Source organism: Columba livia, chromosome 2 (assembly GCF_036013475.1).
Source record: "Columba livia isolate bColLiv1 breed racing homer chromosome 2, bColLiv1.pat.W.v2, whole genome shotgun sequence".
In the NCBI taxonomy this organism is placed as follows: domain Eukaryota; kingdom Metazoa; phylum Chordata; class Aves; order Columbiformes; family Columbidae; genus Columba; species Columba livia.
In genome coordinates, this window is record NC_088603.1 from 55,704,811 (window position 1) to 55,724,910 (window position 20,100).

Genomic DNA, 20,100 nt, shown 5'->3' on the forward strand with positions numbered 1-20,100 from the left:
ATCAAAGAAAAAATAGTATGGTAAAATATATGCTCCAGAGCTGTTCTAAATACCAGACCATATTCTTTCCTGTACAGAAGTCTGTCAGCCGTGTTTTAGTTATGTCAAGGATGAATTCATTTATTTATGTATGTTTCAGGGTTGTTTTTTTAGTCCTTGTTTTGTTGTTGTTGCTGTTGTTATTTTTGTTTGTTTGTTTGTTTGTAAGAAAAAAAGCTATTTCAGTGTCAGGCTCCTTTTAACTGTAATGTCAAGTATATACTCACTCCTAATTACATACGCACTGATCTGCAGAATTTATTGTCCAGGCTAATATAAGCAAAATAAAGGTGTCCTCTCTGAAATGGCAGAAGGTGATTTCCGAGTAAACTGGGATGGCAGGTGGTGTTGCCACAGTGGCACTGTCTGATAAGTGGATGTTCAGCCAGCAGCAGCTATTTCCTGGCTTGTCTGCTCTCTCTAGCCTGTTTCTGTTCCCATGCTTTAAATCCTCCTTTGCTACCCTAGTTTAAGACATATCTTTGAACTTTCAGTGCTGCAGCCTGATGGCAGCTTACTGAGCAGGAAATGCAGATAAATGGCTTTTTAGGTCAAAAAGGCAAGCCCCTACCATATATTCAGCACTACTGATGGTAGTCATTCCTGCCGGTAAATGATCCCTTGACCTCAAGGGCATGGCCCCTCCCAGGGAAAAAAACTGTTGCCAAGCACGTCCCGCTCTTTGATTTGATTTGCCGTCCTGTCTCTGTAGTCTTATTAAGAAAATCACTTGTTTAATATCTCCCCCTGACTGGAAGTGGTCGCCCAAAGGGATCCTGAGCATGCGAGTGTTTTCCCACAAGGGTGGAGTTTGCCCATGGCATTGCATTGAATGGAGATGTGAGGCAAAGCAGCTGTCCTCATGTCTCCTCCAGGCATGGAGAACTTACCTAGGCTTAACACATCCCAGGCTTAATTTGGTCCCTTGCTGGAGGTATTTAAAACCACATCTAGGAGTGAGGTTTCCCTGCAAGGATGCTGAATGCTTTTGTGCAACATTTTCACAGTCTGTCTCGCATGTGAATGTACCTTTGATCTTAATTCAAAAGCATTATCCGTGTATATCTTTGGATGCTGGATGAAACTTTGCCTGATTTCTAGGGTTTTAAAATCTTGAATCATGCTGGGTGTCTGTAAAGAACTATTGCCAGGGTGTCTCTCAAAGAGCAGAGCGTATCTGATGACAGGACAAGGCAAAATGTTCCAACCATGACATAACCCACACCCTGCTTGTTGAGTGCATGGCAGCTCTTTAGCTTCATAGCTGTAAAATCAAAATGCTTTGTGCTGTATCCTTCATGATTGGTTGGTATAGCGTGTCAGCCAGCATCGAGGCACAGTCCGTAGCTGAGTGGTGTGTCTGGGTGTGCTGGAGTGCTTCTGTCACTTGGTGAAGTTCTTCAGATCTTCTGGAGGATGGTTGAGAAATGCAGCAAGTGGAGAGAGATTTTTGGGAGGACTGTGTTAGCAGGAATAAGTTTGATGGTTAGTAAGGCTGAGGAAGTCTTCTGCTGAAGCAGCAGAACAGCTGAGCAGAAGTGCGCCATGAAAGGGAAGAACCTGTGCCTCTAGGGTATGTGCAGTGACCTCCATGTTTGGGAAGAAGGATGCTCTCTACATGCACACAGAATTGAGATTGTTACAGATGGACTTACAATTGGTGTTTTAATTTAATGTCCTGTCCCTTCTCCATTACCGTGTAAAGCACGAATTTTGGTTTGATCATTATTTCTTTTTTTCCCCATACCCTTCTGTTTTTCCTGCTGTAGGAGCTGGTCATCATGGGGGCACCGGGATCTTATTATTGGACAGGAACTGTCAAAGTACTGAATCTCACTGACAACATGTATTACAAGCTGAACGACGATGCTGTGATAGCCAGGCGGTACACGTACCTTGGTAAGCAGCTCTCTGGTGCTCACTGAGAGAACAGATCAATCTAATGACTTATATCAAGGCTTTGATGTTATAAAGTTGATCATGATGGTTTTTTGTGATGTATTTTTATGCAAAGCATGAACAGAAGAACATCTGAATTAGAGTTACTTACCTGGAAAGAAATATAAACAAAGAAGCAACCAGAAAATTCCATTGATGTTTGCTTGTTTAAAAAAAATATTTTGTATTTTTTTTTGAGTAATACAGAAAATGCATTTCAACTGAAAAGCATCTTGGATGGTAGTGGGCCTCATTCATTCCTGCATTTGCCCTTTGATGGACAAATTATGTGTCATTGGTTAGGCTGCGTGTCTGCTTACACCTGTCTTTAAGGTGGATACAACACATTATTTAGAGAGCGTATATCCAAGATACAAATTAATTCAACAAAAATAACACCATACAAGTGAATCATTTGCAACAGAAGGAGGTTGTGGAAGAATTTGCTATAGGTTTGAAATATTTTTAACTCAATTGATTTTACTTGCTCTAAAACCAGTTAATGTCCCTAAAAGACTTAATTTAAAGGCTTGCACCTAATCCCCATTGCCTAGGACTGTTGAGACCTAGAAGGCATTTCAAAGAGTCAGTAGTTTGACATCGTTTGACTAAAGACTTGCACTGTCTTCTCATTTTCCCTTCAACCTTTAGCCTTATAAAAAATACCACTTGGAAGATACTACTTGGTGATAGCTGAATTAAGAGTTTATATATACATATTTGAGGACATAAATATGTTTTGCCACTGACAGACCTGAATTATAGTGTTTACCATGTAGACAAGAGCCTCATAATTTACAGCAGAAGAGCAAGGCAAATCAAGACATCCTTAGAAGGATGTTATCTTTAGTTATTATATATCTTTTTAATATGTCAAATAAGACTGAATCTTTGATCTCCTTTTTTTAAATATACTCTTTCTTTCTTTGATCTATCCTCCCATTTTTCTTCTTGCCTAAACAAAAATCTTTTTAAGCCATTAACTTCTCTGACCTCTCTGCCTACTGTCCTCCACTCTCCCCACCTCCCCCCAACAAAAAAGGCACGTAATTTTCCAAGCCTTCCTGGGCAGCGTTTTTAGCCAAAAGAGGACACCTCTCTCTGGTTGATGTGGGACTGTTGCTCTTTGATGCGATACTCTCTCTGTAGTGATGTGGTCTCTTTGCTCTGCATGTGTGTGCGTCTTCCTGTTTTACTGCATCCCTTTCAGGACTTGTGGTTACTGAAATGCTCCCCGTATCCTATTCGTTTGTCCTTCGCCAAGTTCCATACACAACTCTTTCTTCTCTCAGCTTTTGGAAGAGTTCTGGAGGGTGTACTGTCATTTCCCATTGCCATGAGCTCTTGAGCTGAATCCTGAGCTGAGCACATCCTGAGCAGAATGGTTGAACGCTAACAACGTGCAGCCCAGGAGGAACAGTGAAACCCAATGAGCGTGATCCAGCTGGCTGACCTGTTTCTCAGGCTCTTCCCTTGTGTGATTATTTATTTATTTCCTCTCTCCTCTCCCACCCCACCCCATCTCCCACTCAGGATATGCGGTGACAGCAGGTCATTTCTCTCAGCCAACTACCACGGACGTTGTAGGAGGAGCTCCTCAGGATGGAGGCATCGGAAAGGTGTGGCTTTTTGTCAAACAATAATGTGGTCAGATGCAATGGGGCAAAAAAGGTACTACTGATGCAGTTCCCATGTGTCTGAGAAGGCAAGAGATTTTCACCTACAGGGTAGTTTTAGAGCACTGAGCAGGGGAGAGCTGAGGTAGTTAGAAGTCATCAAATCTTCTCAGACTGTCTCTCCTAGTGCCTCACATCCCTTACCCCTCTCTCTCCCACTCAATTCTTACAACAGTTATTTTAACAAGACACAGGCAACATTTCTTTCATACTGCTTTTGTTTAGGATTTGTAATGTATAGGTATCACTAAAACCTTGCCTGGAAGTGAAAAAACTTGGAAAAGAGAGTTTGTCTTCTGCTTGTTTTCTTCATATGTTTGACTGTTTCGGTATTTACTTCAGGGTAGCATCTCTAATAGCATGAAAAGCCATTTACTAGGCAATTTGATGTCCCTCTTAAAACTTCATAATATGTTGATGTTTAGTGGATTAGAATCTGGGTTTCTGCCAGCTGTACTTAGAAATCTTGGTGACAGTCTCTTGAGAAGGAAAAAAAATAGTTTTTCTGTAGGCATACATATGTTCAGTGTCCCAAAGATGTAAGCAAGTGAATGGCAAGGCAGAGATGGCTGGTGTTGCTGTGCTGAGTACCCAGCTGCTATTGGGAGAGCCACGTGAAGATGAGCGCTGTGACCCTTGTATGTTTTTGAACCAAGGGTTGAGGAGTGGGAGTAGGGAGAGGGAGGGAAGGCATATAAAGGATCTGCTTTTGTCCCTCTTTTGTCAAAATATGATCCTCTCAGGACCTACTGCTACTGTATGCTTGAGCAGAGATGTCCTGCAGCCTCCTTACATCTTCCTCCCCCTGGCCCTCCTGCTCTATGGGGATGCGAGTTGTAGCTAATCATAACAATAAGGAGCAAGAATTCTTCATTACCAGCAACACTACCCCTTGGCTTAAGCAGATTATTTTTGGTAGTATCCATGTCCCAGGGGGTAGCAGCACAAATTGGTAAAATGGAATGAAAGTAGAAGATGAATTTGGTACGTATACCTGAGCTGGCATGATTAGGACATATGGGATATAGTAGCAGTGCAGTTGCTCCTGAGAGGACATGCACGTGGGAAAAACATACTTTCCTTACCCCAGGTACTCTGTTACGGCTGCTGCAATGCACCTTCCTTCCAACCTGTTTTTTCTCTGAAACAGATTTATTTTCTGTACAAGGAGGGGGAAAAAAACAACTGCTAACATGAGATCCATGAGAAAGCAGCTGGCCTTGTAGTTTGAAGACTACTGTGGCAGTTGCAAAAGCTCCCATTATTCTCCCTTGGCATAGGATCTGGGTAGCGGGAACACATGGCAAAGGGGCAGTAAGAGATGTTGAGTAGAGGACATTATACTAAGCAGTCCTGTTCTTTCCACGCTCTCTAATAAGCTAATAATTTCCACTTCCCTGATAGAAAGTGGTTAGCATTGTCACACCCTTTTCACTGAAGGTAAAGCCAAGATACTTAATGAAGCTGAGTCATTTTTCCAAAGTCACCAAGAGTGTCATTAGTTAAGACGGGGTTTGGACTTGTAACACCTGGCAACATGTTCTCACTGCTAAGCAAGCCACTGCAAAACCTAGGGAGTCCTTCATGTCTACAGCAATTGTCTGCAGTAAATCTGTGCTGTGTTTTTGGCTGAAAACAGCTTTGAACTCTGTCTCATCACCTATTAATAACTCGCCACAAATTCAACTATGTTAAGTGCTTGGCTCTGCTACATGGCCTTGGAAGTAAGGGATCCTCTGTCCTGCAAACTGCATGAGCACCTGCTAGGATGGAGCCTCACAAATGCTGGAGGAGTCTCAAATGCTGCTGGAGCCAGCCTTTCTGTCAAAGAGTCTTTTTCTACAATCCGTGTGTTTTACGTCTTCAGTTTTGGTACAAGATCTGTTATTGAACTTGCATCAATACTATTAGTCCCGAGAGTTCTTGTTAAAACTGTTTCTCCTGTGGAGATGAGTGGAGAAAACATAGTGGACTATGTCTTAATAGTTTTCTGATTTACAGATTGTTTCAGACAGAAATGGTGCAAATGCCTTGGGTGGTCCAACTGGGGTTGCCACTCTGACCTTTGCTAAAGCATCATGAAGCTTACAGTGCAGTGTGTGCCCACAGGTGCTCCTGAGAAGGGAAGGCTGGACAAGGGAAGGGGAACTGGGTTATTGCCTTCTCAGGCTTTTGCCCTGTGTGTTTCCAGGTAGTCTCCAGGTGCCACTTGTTTGAGAGTTAGAAAGTTCTTTTACCAGGTGTTTTTAAATACTCACATGTGCACATACACATGAGCACCAAAAACATAGGTGATGAGATACTATTCAAGCATTTCTCGTGATAAGAGGCCTGTGATTCATAATGAAAATGGGGATCTTTATGTTTTGTCTATGAAAAGAAGACTGAAAAATAAAGTGGTCTTGAAACTGGATCTTGGCAATAGCCATGGTCATGATTGTGATTTAGATGTACCAAGGACGCACTCATGCTATACAATTATGCACTTTGTAGCTAGTATTGGTTAACTTTTTTTTCCTTTCACTTTTCAGGTTTATATTTTCAGAACAGACAGGCGATCAGGCTCTCTAATAAAGATTTTTCAAGCTTCAGGAAAAAAGGTGAGATTTTATGTATGTGTGTTTTCTTTTAAGGGGTGAGAGGGGTAAATAATGTCTCAGAGCAACATTTTCATTCCACTGCTTCACAAATTGTCAAGCAAATTCTGTTTCTTCTCATCCTCCTAGAAGACCTAGACCTATTTTACAGACCAGCCTTATACCCTTTCTCCTGTAGTGGTCATGACTACAAAGTCTGCCCAGTGCCCATGTGACTGAAATTTAAGGTCTTGCTGAACATTGTGCTAGTGGTTCTCTTTAGCCTTACACAAACGTAGCTGCAACTTCTGCTGTTGCCTTCAGAGATGTGGGATTTGGGATGTCAGTTGAGCCTAGATGCAGAGATTTCCTCTTAGTAGATGTTGCTGGTAGATGGTGGTAGCCTGGAGCTTAGTTTAATACAAAAAGCCCCAGTATGTTTTTCTGTGTCTTGCTGTGACAGAGATGATAGTAGAGTTATGCTGTTTTGTGGAGGAGCAGCTTCATTGCCTCAAGAGATTATAATTTCCCCTTTCCTGCCATGAATTAGTCCTACATTTTACACTTAGGACTGCTGTCTTAGAGCTTACATCCCCTTCCCCATGAAACCTAGTGAATGTTAGTGAGATCCAGCTCCCCACATGTGATGCTGTATTTGAATGGGGAGCAGCTTGTGTTCTTCACTGGTGGCATGCTCAAGATGTGTTGCAGGGGAAATGAAGTGGACAGTATGTCCAGATATAAGTATCAGCAAAAAGATCTCTTATTTGAAATAATGCAGTGAGGAAATGATACTCCTTACCTGGAGTTGCCTTGTGTTCTCCTGGAAGGCGAGGAAATGACAGAAGAAAAAAGTTGCTGGTGGCTTCTGACTCTAGGAAGACTTGCCCCTGTCAGAAGGATCCAGTGACAGTCTTTATCATCAATTCGGGAGTGTTAGCATGTTTTGTTATTTTTTCCCAACAAAACACGTTGCAGTCTTTAAAAACATGCCTGGAATAGAGGAAAGCTGCAAGAATGTGTGGGTGTGTAGTGTGACTTGTATTTTAGTGCCTCTCCAAAATTTGCCTTTCTCTGCACTAGCAGAATTGCAGACATCATGAAAGGAAAAGACCTCCCAGTTCATCCAGGGCATCTCCTGTGTTTGATTGCTTCCTGTTAATTTCTTTCCCTGTTGAGTTTTAAATGTCCCTAAGGATGTACTCCTGGAGAACTGTTCCTTAGCCTAATAAACAGAACTATCAGGAAGTTTCCAGGTCTCAGCCAAAAACTCTCCTTTTTTCAATTTAATTGCGTTATTGTTATATATAACTTAACTAATCAAGTATTTACATCCAAATACTTCTAAGCTGTTATCTCCTCCTTCCCCATTAATATCTGTCTTCTACAAGTTCTCTACAATCCAAACAAGAATTTTATTTTAAAGAGGAGGCTGTCCATTTCTTTTTTTTTGTGATTGAAATATAACCAGACTTGCTCAGCAATGAGCACTGCCTGCAAATGAGCGCTCACAAAATTCTGTCCTTCCCACTGATGTGAAAGTTCATTGCACTGACATTCTTGTTAGACAGACATTAAAATCAGTCCAGTTTCTTCCTTCCCTTTTTTTTATTGCTGGAGGCTGAACTAGGAAGTCAAATGCAGACAAGAAAAAAGAAAATGTAGTGCCTTGTTACAAATGTGCACAAACTTCAGGTTCTCACAGCACTGTGAATTCACCCAGGCTGCAGACGTACCATGCTGCAGTTGGGTAAATAATAGCCTTTCCCTGAAAACTGCCTGAATACATAGTGAAATGCTTTTCATAACTTTCACTCCTTACCCATGAGAGATTTGTTTTAAAACCTTAGTGGATAAAAAAATAAACAAATAAAAAAATCCACAAGGGAACTTAAGCTACAAAATAACTGGAATCAAATGATGTTTGAGGTCTGACCTTAAACCCACACAAACACAAAAATCTGAACTACAAACTGAAACTCTATCCTTAACTCACCCTGCTATATATATTTAGCAGCTTTTAAATCTTACAGACTGCATGGAGTAGAGTTGCTGCTGCCCATCTCCTAGTGTGCCCAGTAGCTCTGGCTTGTGCATCTAAACTTAGCAGGCATGGAAGGCTGTGAGTTAGAGATCCCCAATGAGGAATGTAAAACCATGTGAGAAATGTGATTCGTTCTTTTTAACCTAACCAATTATTTCTGTAACCTCAGTTTTTCCTACTATGTAAAAAGCTCTCAATTTCAAATAACAAGTGGTATCTTTTAATTTTTCCTTTGGAAGCTGATTTTAATTTTGAGGCGGTGGTTTGTAGTTGGTCTCAAAGGGTATGCCTTGTGGTACCTTAGCAGAAGTGGATAAAATAAGCATGGAATACCATTCTTGCTTTTGGCTTCCTTTTTGTGTTTAAATGTGACTTGAAATGCGTAATGTGGTGCCAGCTGGGAGACTGTTAGCATTTAATGTTAACCCATATCAAAAATCATGTAAAGAAATCAATATATTAAATTTAAGCAATTCAGTTTTATCAAGCAATGTTACCTGGAGATTGAAAGTGCCTTAGGTTTTTTGCTTAGCAACTGAAAAGCTTTTATTGAAGGTCTCACCAGCCTGTACCTGAGAGGAAAGACTATGATCAAAACCCACAACTAGTACTGGTATTTGAAGGTGACTGATATAAATAGACACAAATGGAGCAGGGGAAGGTAGTTCACAGTCAAAAGATAATTTTAGATGCCTCTTTTTGTGGATACCCTATCCTTTGCCTATTTTTCTTTTTTTCTTTTCTTTATTTCTTTAAGGTATCCCCAGAAGATCTGTGGTACCCAACATCAGGTCTCTTTAGGAACTCTGGCACTGGGCATGAGTAGTCAGTAGCCAGATCTTGGTTTTGGAAACTTATTTCACTGCTTCCTGGTTTTAAGCATTTGACAAGTGAAAGCTTGTCTAAGAAACCTCTTTAAGTGTCTCACTTAAGCATGTCCCAGAGTGTAAATTTTATTCTGTTACTAAAACGTCCAAGCTGATGCACTGTTACAGTTAAATGTTTAATTCCTGCCAGAATTATCCTCTAAGCTTTCTCTGTTGGAGTACTTGTGAGTGATAAAGCAGCAAGTCATCATTTGAAATAATTTTTTAAAAAAAAACACAACAACAAACCGAACACCTAAATGACTTCCTCCTGTGTGTGGGCAGATACTGAATGCTTTGTTGTGACTCGGCTTGGTTACAGATGGGCTCTTACTTTGGCTCCTCCTTATGTGCAGTTGATCTGAACTCTGACGGGTTGTCAGACCTGCTGGTCGGAGCACCTATGTTTTCTGAGATCAGAGATGAAGGTCAAGTCACTGTCTATATCAACAGAGGAAATGTGAGTATCTACAGGAGATGACTTGTTAAGGGATGAGGGCGTGGGTCTGGGCATGGTAACGCTAATGTCTTTCCAGCACTGCATGTTGAAACCCCCATGTCTCAAATAGTGGGGCTCCAGATGTCTCTAGCAGGGCATGAAGTCACGGAAAACTCATCTGGTATCATGGTTTCCCAGACACCAGCCCACATTCATCACAGAGCTATGAATCTTTTGAGGAGGTCTGGGAAAGTGCCTGGTTTTATGTTGAAACTTGGTGGTATTTGTGGTTTTACATCAATTTGATGCCAAAACCAAGTAAGAGTCAGCAGCTTTGACTGAGTTTCCTTTGTATTTTGGGTGGTCACAAGGACCTACAAGTGTCTGGGGATTTAGGAGACCTTGTGAAGAGAAACCAGAAATTAAATTCTTGTTACTTTTATGTTGTGCCCCACATACAGACTTAAGGGAAGTTCTTATCAGCTTGTACTGTCAGATTTTGCATGACACAACAACCGTCTTGGAAAAGTCTGAACTTCCTTGCACAGGCAAAACAAGATCATTCTTATGTTGTATTTATAGGACAACATTTTTTTTTTTTTACAAATTATTAAAGATTTAATGTTCAGGCCCCAAACCTGCTGTCTCAAAGGAGGGGTTGTTATGGACTAAAATGAAATAGGTTTGCTTCATCAGTATTTTGTGAACTTTAATATATGGCGTTTGTTTATGTTAGACTTAACATTCACTGTAAGTACTATAGGCAGCATTTGGGACAATTCAGAAATGCTTTTGGTGTCATTTTATTTTCTGTTATTGCTCCTCCCTTAAATGGCTTTACTTTTTCAGTTTGATTCAAAGGTTGTCCCACTTGTATTGCAGTGTTGCCGCTGGGTCCTCAGGATAGGGTCCAGAACGCCAAGCTGGTAATAGCCAACATAGTTGGCTAATAGCTCACAGTGAGAAAGTGCATGAGTTATTTTTTTATCTTTTATAAAAAAGTCAAGGAGCTAGCAGGAGTTTTCTTATACTTCTGCAGCAAGAATTGCTTGCAGGAGCAATGGTTTGCAGGATTGTGGGTTTTATTTTGGGGTTTGAACATTTTAAACTGTTTCATTCTACAAACATCATTGCTTAAGAGGTCGTTGCAGAGGATCAGAGAAAACTGCATTATAATACAAGCAGCATAGTGATGCTAGATTTAACACGCTTATATTTTCCCCACTCCTGTGAGGACTGCAAAGAAATGAGTTGCACACACAGGCCTGCCTGCCTCCTCTCTGTTGTGTTGCAATTTCATTATGTGGGATTTTCTTAAAGTCAGCAACTCCCTGCAGCCAAGAAAAAGATTTTATTACATGTTCCAGAGGGCAGTTTACTCTCATTCACAAAGGAAGCAAAACCAAAACAAAGTAGCCCTTGAGGTGGGTATAGAGCTGGATTGCATAACTAAATTTTGTTTTCTTGTGGAAATGTTCCTTTCCCCTTGAGGAAAGTCTGCAAGAAAATAAGGCTTATGTATCTGACCAGAAAGTGGGTGGGCGAGAAATATCAAATCCATATAAGGCTTTTCATGGCATAGGAGTACAAAGTTACTTTATTCTGAACTTTCCTCTGTCTCTTTATTGCATTAAGTCCCTTTCCTTATTCTTCATTTCTGAAGGGTTTATGGGGACTTTGCTTTAATCCTGCTGTCCAATACTTAAAAAGTTTTTCACATCCAGTTGCCTAAATGTTCTTTGCTTAGGGGAAAATTCTCCTTAAATTGCTGGTGTTTAGCTGAATAAGCCTGGACTGCGGATTTCACTGCTCAGGTGTAATCTGCCAGTAGAGCAAACTTTAGGCTGTTAAATTTTAAGCATCTGAAAACCTTCATGAGCTCACCCAGCCCTCTGACTGTGTTTAGTTACATCGCTGAGTTACTATTTAGTTAATTTAGCATTTTAGTTATATCACTCATGCGCTTCTCTCCCCTCCACCCCTTAAAACTAAAAGATAGAAGATGGTTAAAACACAAATAAATTAGATTCTTGGTGCCGAGGCAATCTGTGTGCAGTGGGGGCAAGAGTTAGACAGCAGCCCTGCCCCAGGTGCTTCCTGCAGTACATGGGCAGCTCCTGCATGGAGGGCTCACCTCACCAAGGACTCATGCCATTTCACTGACCTTGTTTTATTTCCTACTTGCTAGGGAGTGCTGGAAGAGCAGGTGGTCCTGGGCGGTGACAGCGCCTACAACGCCCACTTTGGGGAGAGCATGGCCGCCCTCGGCGACATCGATGACGATGGCTTCCCAGGTCAGTGCAATTTCCTCCTGGGACATTTCCGTCATGGCTTTCTTCGCTCCTTCCGGACCCAGCCAGCACCTGGGCTTATGCTAAGGATAAATGTGCTTGCATATGATTTGTCTGCTAAAGCCTTTTGTAGCTGATTGTCCTTGATGTGGGTTTAGTCCATGTTCATGCAGCTTGCACCCCAGTCTCATTAACATTGCTTTGCTTTCCTTGCTGTTGCATTTTTTTTCTTCCCTGTATGGTTTATGAAAGGCTTTAGATACCCATGCCCCAAACAAAACAGAAACCTATGTCTGACTTCTTTTTTCTTTCCCATTTTCTTATGTCTTTGAGACTTTCCAGTTTTGTTGGCATAATCGCACTTCTTATCTTGAAGTGTAATTATGAAGTAAGTCCTCACTCCTGATAGCATATACTCTATTAATAATTTCTCTACTTTGCTTTATTCTACCACTTTCGCAGGCTTCTCAGTGTGAGGCCTCATGCTGTGATAGCGATAGGTGAGAGCAAAGGGTTGATGCTGGCATGTTTTCTGCCCTGATTTGTGGCAGCACAGATTAAGGACTTCCAAACAAAGGCCAATTTACTCAGTGTATGGCTGGATTTATTTCTTCCAGGCCACGTAGTACCCCATTAATTCTAACCCAGCCTTGTTGCAGATTGGCCTCACAAATGGTGGGCATTCTCTTCTTCTGCACTTAGACATGCATTTGTGTGTTCTTGCTGCTGATTGTGGGTCAGTTGTGGTGATGCAGAGATTTCACATTGAGTTGAATCAGCCTGTGGGTGTGAAACCATCAGGAAGAGTGTAGTTTTAGCAGCTGTGTAGTCACTGTGTCCTGCTAGGAGTGGAGAATAGGAGGTGGGGCCACTCCTTCTGCAGGAGTTTGCAGTTAAATTGGATCAAATGTCATTTGGAAGTGCACCCTCAGCAGCCTTTTTTCTTTTTGCCTGTCCATTTACTATATCCAGCCTCATTTTGGACCTTTGGATTTTAAAGCAAACTTAATGTAGAGCTACTATACATGTTTTGCCAACGCTGTCTTGGTTCACACAGCAGATGGTTGGAGATTTTGATATGAAAGGATTCTAAATTAACTTTTTGAGCATAGTTGCTGGTTAATAAACACACATTTTCATAACAAGCACATGTTTCTAATTAGGCACAACATAGCCACATGCATGTGCAAATTTATATATGTTTGTGTGTTTTTTTAGGTTTATCTTAACCTGAGCTCTTCATTAAATCAATGACATTTCTTCTAGCCAGTTTCACATGAGCTGCTGATCATCACAGGGAGCTATTTTCCCATGGATAGCTGCCTTCTAAAAACAGGAAAAAGTTGGATTAATGGAATGGATTGTGAAATGTTTATAATCTGTACTGTTTTATAGATGTTGCCATTGGAGCACCTAAGGAGGACAACTACATAGGAGCAGTATACATTTACCATGGAGATGCCAATGGTATTGTACCTCAGTACTCTATGGTATGTGACACTATCTTTTACAATACCCATCTGAAGTCACTTTCCCAGGGCCTGCAGAAATAAACTGTACTTAAGGGTCCCTTTATAGGTAGCCTCATCATATCTCTACATCCTTTTCTCAATCCTGCTTTGAAGGTGGCTTCTCCCAAGGTTTTTCCATCTCTGTGCTGTAGGGTAAAATATGTTGTTCAGGAGATATTTTTCACTGTATTTTGTTACAGTTATGAGCTATATCTTCCTTCTTGAAGCAAACAAAGTCTTGGGGGTTGAATGTCAGTTTTTAGAGACAGCACTGCTACAGAGAAGAAATGAAAACCCTGGAGAGGTTGAGCATACAAAATACAGAGATGCCAGTGGGGAGTTGGGAGGTTACACTTTCTTCCTGAAGAAGCAGGTACTAAGTTTTCTCTTGTGCCTCGCAGAAGCCTCTTTACTCATCTTCTTGGCCCTCCTGATGTGACAATATATAACAAGGTCGTTGTCGGGTGCCATGTCCCTGACCATTCTTATGAAGTAAAATCTCATCTGGGATAAGCTGTACCATCTTGTGTAGAGATGACACAGTGCAATTGAGCTACTGTAGCCAGGCAGTAGAGAAGATAAATTTATGCTTATGCTGCCCAATGTGTATCCCCTAGTCTCTGTCTGGCACATTTTTTTATTCAGAGGGCCTGAATCTTCACTCCCTCTGTGTGTTTGAAGTTCTGGTTGTTTTGTTTTGTTGCTGGGTGGGATCCTTCACAGTAAATCACTTTAAGCAGAATTAAAGAGTTTAGTGGTTATATTGGAGACTCTTCTAACAGGCCATAGAAGTTTAGTCTTTCTTCCTTTTACCATGTATGTGCCATGTGCTGCTTTTTAGAAAAAAGGAGGTTAAATGTTTCTTTCTGGATACTTCTAAAATGCACTAATGTGTGGCATGGGGAGGATTCTGCCTGTTTCTTTCTGAGAGCCACTTGTTGGGAGGTTCTTCTCTGGCTGCTGAAAAGCCTGGAGCTTTCCAGCTCTTGCTGAAAAGGATCAGATTTATTTTTTTGTCTTTTGATCATTCATGGGAAAATTTTACATTTTTGAAAGAGGCCAGATCAGCAGGGTGGGAAAGGAAACATCCTGATTGTGATCTCTCCCTGCCCCTTTGAGCAAGGCCAGCAGACATGGCCCATGCCTCTCCACTTGTTCAGTGGGACAAAGCCCAGCTCAAGAGAGTCAGGGTACCATGGTCTTGGTACCATTCCTATAACTGTCCTGTGTCCTGAGGCAGCTGAGAGGACACCACTTGCGGGCAGTGTCCCTGTGCTGTTTCCCAGTATCTGCTGCAGAGCACTAGACACACCACCAGTTCGTCAACCACATGCAGCCAAAAAGGCTGTGTAACAACTTCAGCCCTTTACCTACTTGCCCTGGATTTGAACCCAGAGGTGAAAGACTTTTTGTATCTTATTACTATACCCCTGAGCCATCTTAATGCCCTGAATTTCCTTCTTTAAATAAGCTGTGAGAGGTGGAGGGGGGGGCCTGCAGGGTATATGTTTCCACCCTTTAAATTTTGTTAGGTTTTTAACCCCCTTTTCTTCATTTAAATTGCTGATCAGTGTTGTTCCCTCATGTCCTTTCAGCAGCTTTAGTGGTGGCCATGGGCCGAAGCAGCTTAATTGGCTTTGTGGCCTGCTGTTTTCATTCATGGCACTTAAAAGCAGAGCAGCATTATACCTCTGCCTGCTAGGACGTAACAGCCTGCAGATGTCCACTGGGATGTTTGCAGGCGGGATTTACCACCCTAACTGGGGGCCCCCAAAAATGTGATGCAAGTGTAATGTAGTGAGGAAGCTACCTCCAGTTGTCTTAATCTTATCAGCCCGTGAGTAGGAAAAGGAGATCTGTATGCGGCAGAGCGCTGGTTTTCCTTTAAACTGCCTGTTAGGACTGCAGGGTATCTTTCTTCCCCTCAACTTGTCTTTTTTTTCCATGAATTTCCTGTTTGACCTTTTGTCCAATATTATGTCCTTTTATGGGAGGGCCAGGAAAACTGATCACATGTCACAAGCTGTGAAGCATGACGAGCAGCCTCAAAAGTGCTTCATGGTTTCCCCTGTAACATCTGCAGTCCTGTGTTGGTTTGAGTTGAGGTCTTCCATTGGTGAAGGGGAGCTGGGAGACATCTAATTGCCTTCTTAGAAAATGAGATTTTGATATATTAATTTGTGTCAGACAAAGGTATTTACGATTCAAAAGGTTTAGAGGAAGTTTTGATACTAGTAATTAGAAAAAAGAAGCTATGTTAGAAATGAATTAATCTTTGCATTGAGGACGCAAAAATGAGATACAGCTTCCAAACTGACACAAAATACTGCATAATAGCTGATGGAAACCAGAAATTCCAAGTGGTATGAAAATTAATCATTTTGACTTTGAGTATGCTGGAAAACTTTGTGAAAAGGAATGGTTGTGGAGGATTTTCTGTTTCAATTAATCATTAACTTCGTTAAGATGCTGCTTAAAACTTTTATTTACAGATATGAAGGTACTGCAAAAAAAAAAAAAAAAAAAGAATGATAAAACCTCTAGGGTGCAGTTAAATTTCATCTGTCCCCCCTAGAAATCTGTTTGATGTGTTCTTGTGTTTTTTATTTTGCTTGGGTCTGCATGAGGGTTGTAATGCAGGTGTGCTTTTTAATCCAAGTCAACACTGGCCTCCTCCTAGCCCAGAGCAGAAGGGCTTCCTGCAGTCGGCAGCCTTCCTGCTCAGGGCTGCGTGGGTGAAGTATGAGCCTGCAGATGTGCGGCACTCCCAGCCCACAGAAAAGAGCCCCTGTGACCATGAAAATCAGGCTTGAAGTTTTTTTGGGTTTTGTTTTTGTTTTTTTGGGTGATTTTTTGTTTTTTCAGAGGCTTCTTTGTGTTCATAACTGATTTCACTTGTGTGTTTTCCACTGCAGAAGCTGTCTGGGCAAACAATAAACCCTATGTTGCGGATGTTCGGCCAGTCCATATCAGGGGGAGTTGATATGGATGGCAATGGTTATCCAGGTACGTCCGCTACTCTGGCAGTGAGAGCACTGGGGAAATGCAACAGCAGGCTGAGAAAACAGTGGAGCTGGTTGTTACCAGGTTTCTGGTTCCTGCATTTGCAGGAGGCTGATGAAGCTGAGCATCTTCTTCCCCTTTCCCTTGGTTATTTGAAGCTCCTGATAAGAATTTGAGCCAATTGCTTGATTTAGGTGTTTGGGCAGTCATGACGAAGTATTGAGATATAAAGCAGAGGATTTCAGTATCCCACCGAGGTTGTAAGTTTCCTGGAAGCTGCTCAGTCATGATGACAGCTTTAAAAAACAATGAAAAAGTAGACAATATAATAATAATAATAATAATAATAATAATAATAGTAATAAAAATAAAGCAGTGAAGTAACATTACAGACCTAATCCTCCAGTTATAATACTTATGACATAATGATATTTGAAGGGACCATCTGGCTGATTTGAGTCCAAAAAATGCCTTTATTTTAGATATGTACTCTGTAATTTACCAACTGATTTGAGAGAACTGAATTCTGTGCCTCCTTTGTAACTGTCTCAATGTTACAAAAATTTCAGATATGACCGTTGGAGCCTTTTTGTCAGACCATGTGGTACTTCTGAGGTGAGATCAATGTTTTTTCATCCTCTGTTGTCTTCTTTTGGTGTCTGTTTCCTGTTTATGTATTACATGGTCTAAGTCCTCCACCACTCCAATTGTCTCTTTAGTTTATTGCTGTTAGAAGCAGCAAACTGCATTACTTTTTAAGCAGAACCTTAGATATGGATGGTGTCAAAGACTGCACAGTCTAATTCAAACAGTGTAGTGAGGGATGACAATACATTGGACTCCCAGGGCTGTGAAGAAAACAGGGTTATAGCTGGAAGGAAATATGTTGCATCTCAATGCCCTTTTAGAAGGGTAGCTCTGAATTAGTGAGAAGGCTTTTTTATTGTTCTTGACATTTGCATAAAGTAAATAAATTATGATTTAAGGGAACGCAGTTAAGCAAAAAGCCAGCTGCATATGATGCCAGGACGTAATTTTGCAACTTATAATGGGACACAGAATGAAATAGGAGTCTTCAGGGAGATAAAATACAGAGATGTTTTCAATGCCCACGGGATTTGGGCTGCTGCTTTGAGTGTTATGAGTTAAATGCAATTGCTTGTTTCATCTGATGGAGAGAGATGTGACAGTTTGGTTCACCAAATTATGTAGGTAGGAGCAAGCTTGAGATGCAAAGACCTGAGGAAGAGGATGGGAAGTCTGAATTATGCCAGTAGCTCTATTGTTACACTTTTTAATATTTAATAGAAAAATCCTGTCAATACCTAGGTGCCATTAGAAGTCATTGGGGGCTTCTGCATCTTAATGGAAGTTACAGGGATGTGGTGAGACTGGCGAGACAAATGCTGGAGCTGCAGAACGGCCAGCCCAGCCTGCTTCCTGTTCAAGGCAGGAAGAACTTAGCTCCATTTCCATTTGAATCAATTAAACAAAACAAAAAGGAAAAGGAAAGGGGGCAAGAAATTCTCTTAATGATCAGTGTGGCAGGTGGTCACGTCTTGTAAAGAGTTTTCCGCGCCTTTGTCGTGCATGCAGAGTAAGCCAGTTGCTGCTTCTGTGGAAAGGCATGTCATGGCCCAGCCAGGATCTTGCAGTCCCACATCTCTGAAAACACTAGTTTAAAAACTGTGCATTTTTCTCCTGCTTTGTCATTATTTTTGCAGGGGAAGAGGCAATCTGAAAGTCTTGCTGTGATGTTTAAAACAACATACATCGCAATAGCCTGGTGACCTCTGTCCACACGTTCAGTCGCTGTCTGTGCGTTTCAGAGGAGTTTAGTGCGTTACTGACGGACTTTGTGGGCAGCCTGATTAATTGGTGCTACTGCCAATTTGGAGCATGTCACTCTTGCTGTTTAGATTTAGATTAGGATAAAGAAATCGGTGTTTCTTTTTTTCTCTCACTCCTCCAGAAGCCTTTGTGAAGTCCTTTGGCCAAAAACAACAAATGTTTTGCCAAGTGATATTAAAAGGCTTTGGTGGAAGCTGCGGTGACTTGGGGCAGATCGTTGTCATTATATTGCTCGTGTGTGTGTATGGCCGATTGACAGATGCATTTTTTTTCTTCCAGTGAATAACCAAGTGAGCTAACGTGAAGGAAAAGTCACACAGTCACACAAAAGTCACACAGAAAAAGCTGGATGCTTTTTCTTTTTTGAGGAGAAATATTTTCTAGATCAATTAAAACATTTACTCTTTTATGTTTCCTCAAGCATTTGGAGTGAGTGTTTTTCCAAGGTGTGAAATGATCCTAGGAAGCTCACTCTTTTTCCTTCTTTTTCCCTCTATTACTGTATATGTTTCTAGGGTTAGCATTTATCTTCATGCTCCGTCTCAAAAGGCAAACTTGCACTGTTATTTCAGGCTGTGGTGAAAAAGTCTGAGCAGCTGTCTCAGAGATTGATGTGAAGCTTGTTCCAGCCGATATGAATTAGGTGTAACCACAACCCATGCTCTTTTCCTCCCTTCTCCCTCACCTCTAAATTAAGTGGCTTGTGGAGTGAGAGTCCTGAAGTTTACTCACATGGTATGGCCTTGCATGGCTGCTGGGACTACCTCAGAAGTGAATCTCCTGTTTTCTGCACATTTCTTTTCTACTAGAGTTGCTTTTGGAAGAACATGTTCACATTGAATATGGACAGAATTGAAACCACAAAGAATAACGCTCAGTGAGTTTTTGGACTGAAGTCCTGTGCTGGGAATGGTTCAGGAGGCCCTGGCTTTCTGGGCTGCCTTTCTCAACCAAGCTTATGTGTTGTGTGAGAGAGGAGACTCACCTGGGCCCTGATGGCACTCAGCTTGCTCTGCGATTGTAGCCAAGGTCTTCTTCAGCCAGGAACAGTCATTGTAATATTATTACTATATGTTATCAGTTTCCTCAGCTACCTGCCTAGGGTCTGTGGCTGAGCACTGAACTTCAAGCTAATGCTATGGTTTTCATTCAGGCACTAGTAGTCCTTGCCATCTAGGTCAAGTACACATTTATCTTAGAGTTCAAATGCACTCTCTTATTTTTCATGTCTGCTTTAAATTTTGCAGTTTGCCAAATTTCCTTTGGCTGAGAAACTTCCCTCTGAATGATCACTTAACTCCACTTTTCTGTTGATCTCCAGATCCAGGCCTGTCATTACTGTGGACATCTCCATTTTCCTGCCTGCGTCCATCAATATCACAGCTCCTCAATGCCATGATGGCTTGCAGCCAGTGAACTGCCTCAATGTCACAGCATGCTTTCGCTTCAGTGGCAAGCGTGTTCCTGGAGAAATAGGTAAGGTACCTGTGCCAGCCCTGGGCAGGCGCACACTAGCAGGCTGACCTGGAGTCGAGGGCTCCCTTTGCAGTCAGTAACAGAGCTTTTATGTGAAATAATTTGTTTTGAGGGGAGCTGGCTTATATAATTCCTGAAAGTTGGAGGCTCCCTGGGGTCTTTCTTAGGCATGTTTTTACCTTCTTTAAAGGCTGACATAATGCAGGGAAATTTTTTCCTCAATGAAAGAAGAGTTTTGGGCTTAAGGCAAGGACAGAGAACACAGAAGGCATTGATGATTTGTAACTTTATATTCTCTGTTTACCTCCTGATAGCACATTTCTGTGTCCATATCCTCTATCAATGTTATCAGAAAGTAGGTGTGATCTGCTCCAGATTAATAATTTTTGA

The 20,100-nt window shown here is 41.5% G+C and overlaps 1 protein-coding gene across 1 annotated transcript in view; it reads left to right on the top strand.

The window, feature by feature from the left end:
- The window catches only part of ITGA9 (integrin subunit alpha 9), a 227,671-nt gene that overhangs the window by 26,213 nt on the left and 181,358 nt on the right, over positions 1-20,100 (top strand). Inside the window, exons 6-14 of the mRNA XM_065052058.1 lie at positions 1,809-1,938; positions 3,511-3,596; positions 6,185-6,253; positions 9,462-9,599; positions 11,767-11,872; positions 13,265-13,359; positions 16,296-16,386; positions 16,953-16,998; positions 19,556-19,710. Of these exons, the coding sequence (XP_064908130.1) occupies positions 1,809-1,938; positions 3,511-3,596; positions 6,185-6,253; positions 9,462-9,599; positions 11,767-11,872; positions 13,265-13,359; positions 16,296-16,386; positions 16,953-16,998; positions 19,556-19,710 (916 nt within the window). The remainder of the gene's footprint in view (positions 1-1,808; positions 1,939-3,510; positions 3,597-6,184; positions 6,254-9,461; positions 9,600-11,766; positions 11,873-13,264; positions 13,360-16,295; positions 16,387-16,952; positions 16,999-19,555; positions 19,711-20,100) is intronic.